Source organism: Buceros rhinoceros, unplaced genomic scaffold, assembly GCF_000710305.1.
Source record: "Buceros rhinoceros silvestris isolate BGI_N320 unplaced genomic scaffold, ASM71030v1 scaffold19260, whole genome shotgun sequence".
NCBI lineage: Eukaryota > Metazoa > Chordata > Aves > Bucerotiformes > Bucerotidae > Buceros > Buceros rhinoceros.
This window is the reverse complement of record NW_010390405.1, coordinates 11,111-23,192: the sequence shown is the minus strand read 5'-3', so window position 1 is coordinate 23,192 and position 12,082 is coordinate 11,111. Positions and strand designations below refer to the sequence as shown.

The 12,082-nt window shown below is 37.9% G+C and overlaps 1 protein-coding gene across 2 annotated transcripts in view; it reads left to right on the top strand.

Moving 5' to 3' along the window:
* The first annotated feature begins 1,609 nt into the window (after positions 1-1,609).
* The window catches only part of CCBL2 (cysteine conjugate-beta lyase 2), a 17,633-nt gene continuing 7,160 nt past the window's right edge, over positions 1,610-12,082 (top strand). Inside the window, exons 1-6 of one of the 2 annotated variants that reach the window (XM_010137796.1) lie at positions 1,610-1,708; positions 4,776-4,834; positions 6,053-6,197; positions 9,256-9,405; positions 10,656-10,742; positions 12,059-12,081. In XM_010137796.1, coding sequence (XP_010136098.1) covers positions 1,610-1,708; positions 4,776-4,834; positions 6,053-6,197; positions 9,256-9,405; positions 10,656-10,742; positions 12,059-12,081 — 563 coding nt within the window. Of the gene's footprint in view, positions 1,709-4,775; positions 4,835-6,052; positions 6,198-9,255; positions 9,406-10,655; positions 10,743-12,058 lie in introns of both variants that reach the window. The other variant, XM_010137804.1, reaches the window with a different exon arrangement.

The following is a 12,082-nucleotide window of genomic DNA, read 5'->3' as shown; positions in this document are numbered from 1 at the left end:
CGAATGTTCACAGTATGCTGCAAGAGTAATCCTGTCTCTGGTCTGACCCTGGGAGAATAGCGCTATTGTTATAGTCACATTTTAAGATAGTATCAGTATGTTGCATAAGTAGTTTTTGTACGCATAGACAAAGAGAGCAATAGAGGCCTTCACAATCTTTTTGATTTTGTGTAGTTATTATCAAAGATTACATGAAATATACTAAGTGCTGTTATTAAAAGTAACTTAAAATGTATTTACAGGTCTTATAAAACAGATATTTTTATTTTATGTCTTTCAGAGTATCTGCTGACTAGTGTCAAAGATTTAATTGCTATTTCCTTTTGCTAGTCCTTGGGCCAGGAGAATTGAGGAAATTGTCGGTGCTTCATTTTGTTAAGGAAGCGTCAATAGCACTTGCAGACTGCTCAATGCAATGGGATTACATGGGTGTTACTGAGGGTCTGACTGAGTTAGCTACCACTGAGACTGAATTTGTAGCACTGCAATAAGGTGAAAGTGAATTAAACACACTTTAAAAACTTATTCAAGGAGGCATCCTTAGAAGGGAGTATTGGTTGATCTTTAAATGATTCTTAAATGGAAGTGTAAAGAATGCTTTCTTGTTGGACTAAATCCACTCTTCTTAATGAAAAAAACCCGTATTTTACTTTGAATTGCCTTCTCTACTTCTATCTGCAAGGCTTGCCATTGCATTCCTTTGTTTGTAATCAGATATTATACTTTTTAATGCTTTTTTTGTTTTCTTCCCCTTTTCAGGTAGCGAAGTTTGGGGGAAGCAAGGGTTATCTATTTTTTTAATGAGTAAACCATGAAAAACAAAGTTAATAATTATACTACTCCTGTGTTTCTGGCCTAGGTCTATGGGTTATGTGTTTTTCCTTAGCACATTCCAGTCATTCTGACAATGTCATCCAACATGATATGTTTAAAAATACATTCTAGAAGTAGTTACCTGAAGTACCAGCTCTTATTTTTGTTATAGTTATTGACTGACAGGGCACATTTTCTCTAGTCAGTGAATGATCTGTTACTCCACAGAGAACGTCCTTTCTTAGCTGTCTCTTTTCTGCTGTGGTAGGTATTTGTCACTGTAGCAAAACTTAGTATAGTTATATGAAGTGCATAGGCCTGCCTCTCCAGTGTGGCTGGCGATCTTAGTTACTTCAGTTCCAGAATACCTGATTTGAAAGACTTGAGAATGAAGACCGGTTTTAATTGAAAAATTGATCTCTTTTTCTGTCTGTTTAAATGGGCAATTGTAATAACATTTTTTGTTACACAAATACCATTTCGTAACAATTCTGATAGAGACTGTGAACCATAAATTGCATTTAGTCTTAATTGTCATTCAAGGAAAGTAAGATCAGTGCTGTCAAATAGAGGAAATCTTCTTTCTAGATGATGTCCAGAAGCATTTTGCAGCCCCGTCAGTTAAAAAAGGTTCATCCTCTATGCTTGCAAATGTGATAAGGTAATAAATTACTAGAACTTATTTCAGTGAAACAAACTCACTGAAAGGAGGAGGATCTTATCTTTTAAAATAGCTTAGTAATGTGTTGAAACTAATTCTTGGAATCTTTTTTTTCAGGTCGCTTATTATGCAGGCATGCTTTTTACTTCACGAAGCTTCTGTTGTCTTGGCATTAGAACTTACCAACTACGAGTAAATTTGCTTTCCAGATCCATCAAACTTTCAGCCTCTGCAGTAAGTATTCCTTCAGTTTTGTAGATAAAACGGTGCAGTATTTTAGAGAGGCAGTAATTTTGCAATGTTGCCAATGTATATGTGTCAGCTGTGTTTCCTTTATTTCTTGTTACATTGATCCAAACATTTACTATCAAGAACAAAATAAAAAATCAGTCAAATATTTAACCACACTAGCATACGAGAATTTGGAGATTACTGCTTTGTGTGTCCTTTTCAGTCTTTAAAGTCACATCTAGCGCATATCAGGCCAGAAGGATTGCCTAGTTGTTAGGGCAAATCCTAGTTGTTGAAATGCAAAGGCAGGTTCAATTCCAGCTTTATCACAGACTTTTGCTAAGTCCATTAATTTATTTGTATCTCAGTTTTCCTTTAAAGGAATGTGGTGCTTTTTGATGCTGCAATAACAAGGGGTGTATAAGTATCTCAAACTTAATTTTACACAGAATCTTCTCAGTTTCCCAGCCTAACTGCTTATAAGGTTGTGTAACTTGATTTTATATCTTCCAATTTTGTTGAGAGCAGAGCTTTGCAACATGGTAGGTCACACTGTGCGTTGCATTTAGAACACTGGAATGCAAATTGTGTTCCCTGGTCAGAACAGGAGTTATCTAGTCAGCAACTTGGGTCAACCAAGGCACGTGTCAGATCCTTCAAAACAGGTGTTCAAATCATTATAGTGGACAGTTGTAGCATATTTTGCCCATATGAGAAGTTTCTTTTGGCATGCAAACCACTTTGATATCAGCTATTGCCCAAGTCACTTTTTCATGTGATCTAAGTATTGGTATTCCATTTAATGTAGTTAAACGTACTTACATCTAATCCTGGGGTTTTTTTTTAAGTTTCTTATGATCTTGGCTTCAGCTGTAACTGTTGACATTGAATTCCACAATTTGATTATGCACCATGTAAAACGTTTCCTTCTATCATTATTACAGATATTGCCGCTCAATTGAATCGCAAGTTTCTTTGTATTAGGAGGAAAGATAAGTATAAGCAGCACCTGACTTTCTATCAGGTGCTTTCCCTGAATGAATGTGTTAGGGACAGCAGGAGGTCAGAGCTGGAGCTTGATGAGGGCATAACTCTCCTGCTCAACACTGATATCAAGTTAATGGAAATCCTGACCCTGCATTTAGAAATGGCTTGAAGATTATCAAGAGATGACATAACTGAGCTAAAAGAAAAAACAGTCTTAAGAATTCTTATGATCTTCTGGAAGAAATACTTAAGGTATTTTTTTTAAATGTGAGCTAATTGATTGGCTTTCTCAAAGTAATAAGGTGGACCTGAACCCTACTGAAAGCTGGATGTGTGCAAACCTGAAAACTAATGCAGGTACAGCTATTCTGTTTTAAAACTAATTTCAAGGCACAAGAAAAAGTAACTAGAAAGACTTGAATCATTAAATATTTAAACTTAACATGTATGAGCTGTAAGGTGAAGGCTTATTTTACTTGTCAATACATTTTTAGCTAGGAAAGGTTACTTAATGCAGTTAAGATTTATGTTATAGTTAATTATAAAAGTCATGCAGTTGGTAAGCCTTTAGCTTTTAGCAAATAGTTTGAAGAAGAGCTGGTCAGTGGATCAAATTTACCCGTGGTATCACACAGAATTCTTACTATTAACGGGAAAGATTCAAGGTGAAACTTCTTATTCCTTGTAGTACGACTAGTAGTCTAGTGTGTGAAAATAGATCTGTGTGTGTGTGTCTCAGTTTAAGTAGTACCTGTGTTGTTTGGCTGTACTATAAAATACAAATATTAATAATATTTACTAAGACATACACTGTAAAACTGAATGAATCTTCTAAACTATATGTGTGTTTTTAAATTAATGTGGTACAGATTACTGGGTCAGAACTCCCTCTTAACTCCTTCTGTGTAAAGAAATACAACTTCACCTGTCTAGTTACTTTAGTGGTTTTCTTTCTGAGGCTCCTGTGCTTGATTCCTTGGGTTTTGTGTCTCGTAGATGAGGTCAGGATCAGATCTGTAGAGAAGACATGAGCAGAGAAGTATCTGTTTCATTTTATAGCTTCCCATTCTTCAAATCATTATGCATATAGCAGGTTTGTTACTGTTAAAAGGTTGAGTGCAAATGTGTCTGCATAGTATTTCTACCATAAGTCATTTCCATTGACTCAGAGTTGAAATCTAATGGTAACACAGACATCATCTTCTCAGAATATGTTAGCTAGAGTATTGTTTTTGGATCTTCCAGGCAATAACAATAGCTAGCAGTGGTAAAGTCACGAAAATCAGTAGTGTGACTCAAACAGGAGTGTCTGGAGTACTGAGGGACTGTGTAATTCCTGTCTAATTGTTTTCCAGTATTAGGGTGGTTTACAAAGACAGAAATGGGCTTGCACTTTTTTTTTGTTTGCACATAGAAATGAATCTGTTTTCGCCCCCTGACTCTCGTGTCTCTTTTTTAGCTTAAAAAAAGTCATTGAAAGTCTATTCTAAAGCAGTTTTCCAAGACCTTGATTGAAGGTCTGAATATACAGCAAAAACATGTTCCATTGTGGTTTTGTTGTGTAGTAAGAAAAGATTTAAAAGTCTGAATGAAAATAGGAAATACTTTTGCTATTTTCCTATTAGCCATCAATTTAAAATTACATCAGGACACGTGTTTTCCAAACTGGATTGAGCAGGAGTTGGGCTAGCAATAACACAGTCTTTAAGTTGTTAGTATATCATAGAAAAGAAAAAAAATGTATGTTCCCTATTTTTATCTTTTTAGGTCATCTTTTAAAGCTGTAGAGCTAAATTATGCCCCTGCTCCATCCTTGCTGAAACTTCAGTGGCTTTAGATAAATGATGAATGAGAATTTAGGACATTTTCGTGTATTTTCTTGTTAGTCTGAATTCAAGCTATTCTAGAATTAGTTTTAATGAAATTTAATGAAAGAACATGTCTATAATTTTGTGACTACCGATTCAGCTGGCAATGGTATATTTGAGAAAGCACAAGGGAGGGTTTGTCATGCAGAATCCAATAACATAGTGCTTTGTCTTTCTTAACAAACCCCTTCTGTCTGCATATTTTGATTTTGCAGACAATGGCCTTCAGACACAAAAACACAAGACGAATTGAAGGCCTTGATAGCAATGTGTGGTAAGTAAAAGGAAAATATCTGCAAATTTCAGAAAATGTCTTTGATCAGTATATTTTCTTCCCAAATTGGTAATTATTGCCAGTAAGAAGGTACATAGCACTTGCTCTCTGCTGAAATATATTTGGAACCCGCGTAGAAGCAGTGATCCAAATTCTGTCACAGGTGTGAGTTATTCTTATTCTTGAGTTTTAGATGTTAGGCTTGGGCTTCTCATCATCTAGTAAACCACATAAGACAAGTATAATACTTGGGCATGGTAGTATAGCTGACTTTCATATTTAAATGCTGATTTTGTTTAAATTACACATGATTTGTGTTTACCAAATCAGATTTCTTTTTAAAGCCGTTATACTTGTCATTATAATTTAGCTCATTATTTTCAATACATTTTTTTCTAGGTATTAAATTGGTCTTAAAGCAATATTGCCATTACTGGTAAATGTAGCATTTTGTTAGTTGGTGAAAACCCTATTTTGGGCTTGCATTAGTAGTATGTGTATATATATACACAAGATGTTTTAGTCATCCAACCTCAAACTCAGTTTTAGCAATTTGTATTAATTTTTGACAGAACTGTGATGCTATGTGTGGTTTTTTTATTGGTGGTGTTAGATGTGGGGTTTTTTTAAATCTTGTTAACATTTAGGTAGGGAGGAAAGGATCAAAGAAAAGCTTATCTGTGAAGGAAGGAAAAAAAATTGTTCAAGAATCCTAATGTTCCTATTGGACAGGGTACTAGGAACAATTAATGGACAGCCTGAAACAGTCTGTTGCCTAAAATTACAAAAAAAAAAAAAGCACTCTGAGGGGACTGGATAGTTTGAATGACACCTTCACTTGGCAGAATCTAGCCTTTAAATCATTTAATGTGCCTGTTCTAATTAGGTCTGATTCATTTTGCAAAGAGAGTAGTGTTCCATTTCTGCCCGTATCCAGAGTTACTGTGTGTTTGTGCAGGTGCACATATGAGCACAGTTCTGCTGGAAGAAAAGTTATTCTGTGGATGCAGAAAGTCAGCCTGTTACTGGGTTCCCTCTGACTCCTGCAGTTACTTACCATTGTCCAAGCCTCCACCTCTCCATGTGAGCACTCAAACCTGTTTCCACTGCTGTGAATTTGGGAAAGAGAAATACTTTTTTTCCCCCTGCCTTTTAATGCCAATCAAGGAAAAGATAATTGTATCTGGTATGTTAACTTTAAGATGTTTTTCCCCTTAGGGTTGAATTTACGAAGGTGGCAGCAGATCCCTCAATTGTAAACCTTGGTCAAGGCCTCCCTGATATATCTCCTCCCACCTATGTTAAGGAAGAGCTGGCAAAGGCAGCAGCAGTTGACAGGCTGAACCAGTACACACGAGGCTTTGTAAGTACTGTGGAACTTGAGGACCCAAGTTCAGTGGAGAACATGCCACAGAGAAAAAAATACTTTGCTTTATATTGGTGTTATTGCTAGATCCCCCATTAAGTTGATCTAGTAGCCTTATCTGTTACTAATGAACATCCTCTGTGTAGGCTTCTTCAAGGCAGAATCCTTAAGCAAGAGCAAAATGGTAGAGCCCATCTGTATAGATTGTCTTTGAAGAGTCCATTCACAGTTTGCGTGTAAACTATACATTTACCTCCAATTTTGGTCAGAGTAAACACGAATCATATAGGATACTGGTAGAATGAGAAGGAAATACTTGATACTACTTGGGACAGTGCCTCTAGGATCAAGAAGAGGTTCACCTATAACTTTTAGTACATTTCAGTGGAGAATAGAAAGTGATGAAAACAGTAAGTTTTTGCCTCTGGAAGATAGTCACTACCCATTTTGTAAGTTGGCCTCTAGAGTTTGTCTTGAGCTGGATGTGAGTGTGTGGCATTTATCATTGTCCGAGGAAGGATGTTCAGGTGGACTATTACTGGTTTAGTATGACGACTTCCTTGTTTGCTTTGTCTTTCTTTTATTTTATGGTAAAGAGAAACCTTATTGCCCGATTGAAAATCACGTGTCAGGATTGCTACAAGACCCTACGGAGTCTGTCTAATACTTTTCTATTACCATGTTACGCAACAGTGATAGAAGAACATTGTACAGACTGGTACACCAGCAATTGTGTTGGTAGTTGTGGCATCACTGTGTATATATTCTGAGATAACTTTTTGCTATTCTTTGAGAATCTGCACACGTTAGAGCTGACAAGGAGCAGCAGTTGCCAGCAGCTCCCTAAAGGACAAGCTATCACAGGGAGCAGGGTGGAGGTCTCACCAGCCAGGGCCCAGTTCCACAGAACTTAAGCAAGGCAGGCCCAGAAATGGTGGCTGAGGTCAGCCCAAATCACCAAGCAAGTTTGTGGTGGTGAGATGGGTCTGAGGTCAAGCCAGGACGTCAATCCACAGTTCAAGCCTGGCAGTGCTAACCATGGTTAGACATAACTCAGTGATCACTGAGTAGGTCCAGGGTGACATGGAATGTTTAAGGTCAAGCCACAAAATTAATCTACAGGTAGGGGCCAGGTTCAACAGGGTCTGTGGCCAGGTGCAGGCATGGCTGTGACTGAATTGCAGACCAGCAATCCTACTCCACGGCACCTAAATGGAGGCCTTGGCCCAGGGACTCAGCACTGGCTAGAGGCCCCAGGTGAGGCTGGGGGGGGATGGCTGTGACTGAATTGCAGACCAGCAATCCTACTCCACGGCACCTAAATGGAGGCCTTGGCCCAGGGACTCAGCACTGGCTAGAGGCCCCAGGTGAGGCTGGTCAGGGCCATTGAGGCCTATTAGGGCACTCAGGGCCCTGGTAAGAACAGAAAGCAAAAAAAAAATCCCCAGTGACTGTAGTCCCATTCCATCCCTCTTTAGGTCATTTTGTTTAATTACCTTTACCTGTGTGCAAAGAGTCTCTGCATGTACGAGAGAGAGAGAAAAACCTCTTTATATATAAACTTGAAAGTATAAAGCAATTACTTCTTGTTGGACACACACACAAAAGATGGCTGGGATATAGTGAACTTCTGGGCTAAGTATTGGTACATTCGTCACCCACCATAAGGTACTCAAAGTCTTTGCTCATCAGTCAGACAAGGTTTTGGAGGAGCCTTAGCACAGGGGGAAGGGTTACAGAGAGAATGGACTACTGTCTGTCTTCTGACAAATATTCACAGACTCATTCTCTAAAACAACTTGCAAATGAAGCATAACTATAATTTTCCCACTACATGCAATTACTCGGTATTTACTGTTGTCACTTTATTTTTTATTTCCAAGTAGTTTGATAATTCCCATTGTAATTATGTATGTTTGCAGGGATATTATACTGCAGATAGTAATTCCTCTACAAACCTGCACTTCTAAGGTTTTTGAGCCCAAGTATTTGTGGTAGGAAATAGGGGAGGAATGAGTATGAATGATACACATCCATCCATGTGATAATTGAGGCATTGTCTCGGCTCTCATTGACTGTAGGGCTATGGCCTGTAGAGTGGCCTAACGTGACTTGGGTGGTGCAGCATTCCTGTGTAGCTGACACTGATGGCAAGAAATGTCTGTCATTTGAATCAACAATCACTTGCAAGCCTTAATTTGTGGTAATGTTTTTGTTTACAGAGGGGTTTATGATTTTGTGCTTTATGTGTAGAGGTACAATGTTCAATATTTTTGAGAAGGATTTTTGTTACATAGTTGCCTTTTCTCAAGGAGCTGTTTTCTATTTCTGCCAAGTATCCAAAAAGAAAAAAAGATTTTCACAGCAGGAAACATGTAATCTTCCTGAGTAAATGGAATCATGCCTTCTTATTTTCATTTTGTATGCAAACTTTGATGCATGCTTGTTTTCTTGTTCTTTGCATGTTCAAGAACAGTATGTTAACCGCCATGTCCCTGTAGGGAACACAGTGGTGAATGGTGCTCTGAGATGTGGCATGATTATATGAATCATCATTCTGATCACGAGTGCTGTTTATCGGCAGTATATAAACAGATAAAAAGGTACCTCTTGCACCAAATAATTTTTAGTTGAGAGATAAGGAAGGGAACAAAGAGCTTCAGATGGAAATATGGACATATGGGAAAGACTCTCGAGGAGGTGAGGATGATTGGTGTCAGATTATTCCCTTTTCTCTTCCTGTCTCTTGTCCTAGCTCTCCTGTAGGCTCCCTGGAGCTAGCCTGAGATGTGATAATAAGATAGAAATTAAAAAGCATTAGATATACAAAAAAATTTTCCTAGTAGGTATAGATAAATTAAAATAGCTATTCTTCTATAATGTGCAAAAACTTTAAACCATGCTACCTGCTAACAGCCATTAACACTGAGGGCTCATCTTGTATTTTTCTATTTCAAAATGTATTATTGTATATATATGTGGAAAACACCCCAAACATAGGCTTTGTACATTGTCAGGAACACACCAATCAGTTGCATTTGTTTGCTTTGAACAGGGACATCCATCTCTGGTGAAAGCCTTGTCTCAAGTGTATGAGAGAGTTTGTGGAAGAAAGATCGATCCTCTTACAGATATTCTGGTGACCGTGGGAGCTTATGGATCTCTCTTTAGTGCAATACAGGGATTAATTGAAGAGGGAGATGAAGTAAGTTTTTATTTGAAATATTCACGTATACTCACTGAAATGAGAATTCGCCTGATTTTTATTCATCCAATTTTAAATATAAGTTAATGTTAGGGCTTCTTTCTGATCTCCATTAATTTGGTTTGTTACAGTTGCACATCTGACTTACGGTTTCAGAAGCTGTGAGCAGGAGACTATCATTTGGATGTCTTCCTATCATTCACCAACTTGCAAACCCCTTTCTTTCACACTTATGTATGTACCTTACAGGTACATACGTATGTACCTTACGGGTACTTATGGTACCTGTAACGGCTTCTGTATCACTGTTACTTTTAGGTGAGACAATACACACTGATTTCTTATTTGAGAAAACTTGTGTGGTGTTGTCTGCAATGGAGGACTTAGGGTGGAGCAAAGTATTGTTTGTATTTGAATTACCATTGTATATCAAGTTCTGTTCTAGACCATTTCGTGATAGCAGAAAAGTCCTTTAAAGAAAGGTTGTTAGTTTACTGTACTAGCTGTGATGATTCATCCCTTCACTACTGATGCCTGCCTTTTTGACAATGATATTAAAGTCATTTTGGGGGGATATTTGTATTTGTAGTGGACAAGAACTTTTTGTGATGCATTTTGCTTTCAGTGTTTTGTTGGTTTTAGTTGTATTCTCATCTGTATCTCTTCTTCCTTTTCTGTTACTCTGATGTTCACTTTTTTTTTTTCTGATGGTTCTCTGCTATTAGCCTTTGGTGTTGTTTGGTTTGTTTGGTTTTCCTGTTATAGAGCCTCTACACGATTTTCCTTTAATTTGTTCTCTTTTGCTAACTTGAAAACTTTCTTCTGGTAAAATTTGAGGACTTAAGATGTTCTGAGATTTCTAGATACTTGGAAACCCTGGAATTTCATGGATGGAATTAGGGCAGCTGTGCTGTGGTTCAACAATTTGCTTTTTATCTCAACAAATATGTTCAACAATTTGCTGTTATTATCTTTGCATCTTTGCCTTGCACATTCCTAATATTATATCTTAATAGTTGCAATGTACAACTGTGGAAGAACAGCTTGTGTGTGTTGTCAGTAATGAGTAGTGCTTATCATACTTAGACAGGGCATTGTTACATGATGCTTTAAAGGGAGGGATGTTCTGCAATCTTGGATCATGGTTGAGTGCCAGAAACATTATCAACTTATACAACCAATAAATCTGGAAATATGATGGTATCATGCATGGTAAATTCTGTTTCTGATGCTGATGACTGTAATTTCAGGTAATAATAATAGAGCCGTTTTATGACTGTTATGAACCAATGGTAAAGATGGCGGGTGCAAAGCCTGTTTTTATCCCACTGAGATATGTGAGTAGCTTTTTAAAAACTATTTATTATCCATACTTAATACAGTTTGCTGAACTCCTCCTAGGTGATGCTCTTTTGTATAGTTTTTCATAATATCCAATTATATAAAAATGAGATAGATCATTCAGTGTAAGTCTGAGACGATGATAATCCAAAGCAGATAGAACATTTTATTAGTGTTGGAGAAGGTGGGACAATGTTTCTCATTTACTTCATTGTCTGCGTTCTCAAAGCTCATCCAGAATTCCATTTTTGGATGTCATCAGTGCAAATAAGGGAAGGGGGGGATCATATATCGGTGCAATTTTTGTATCTGCAGCTTTTCAGAAGATTGTTACTGATCCCTTCAGCAACTCCTACAATGACAGATTATAATTTTGTTTTTAAAATCTGCTTATGAAATAAGGAGTGAGCATGCAGTAGACTTATTTGCTATACATGCAAGAATTACTGTTTCCTTTATTGGTAAAAAGGAGTAATTTTGGTATGGGTTAATTTTCAAATTGGTACTGCTCGCATTATGCTTGCAGCTTGCAAAGATTATTCTGGATGCAAAATGTTGATCCTGTTACCATTGCCTTGGGTGACTGGCAGGCTTTCATGGCGAGGGCTGAGAGGCTCTTTAGGCAGGACTGTTGCATGAACACCATGAAATCAAAACCACCCACAGTAACAGAACTTCCAGGACTGCAGGCAGAGCAGGTTAGACTCTTCCTCTGGATGCCTTCCTTTTAAGGATGTTTTGAATGACAGGGTTCCTCCAAGTATTTTCTGTTTCAGACCCTTGTTTTTTTTTTCCAGCCCCAAACTTCTGTTGTCCTGGTGTAATACCATAGCAACTCCAGAGATCAGTGGTGCAGATTTTTAACTGTTGGGCTATTTTCATATAGACAAGGATGCAGAAAAGACCTTGAATGTCTCCAGTGGTGATCGATCTTTCCATCCAAGCATGCACGTACTTGTTCTAGTGTCTGGGAAGGCTGTAAACTCTCCTGTGATGTGACTGGCCTTCCTGCATTACACACTGTTGTAATCGACATGTGTGTAACCGGATCCTGGCAACCAGTTCCTAGGGAGGCTTTATGACAGCCACTGGCCAGAGAGGACAGCCACTGTAGTAATAGTTTACCTTGCTCTTAGCCTCCCTGTCTGTTCCTAGAAGTGCCGTCTCCTGAAGAGGGCAGGACTGATCGGATAGATCGTCAAACACGCTTATGAAAGTGTCGGAGGGTGATAAGTTTGTCATCTCCGTTCAGGCTGTAACGTGTTGTATTCAAGTAATGCATACATTTTTTGTGGTTTTTTTTTTTTTTTAGAAAAATGATGGAAATGCTGCATCT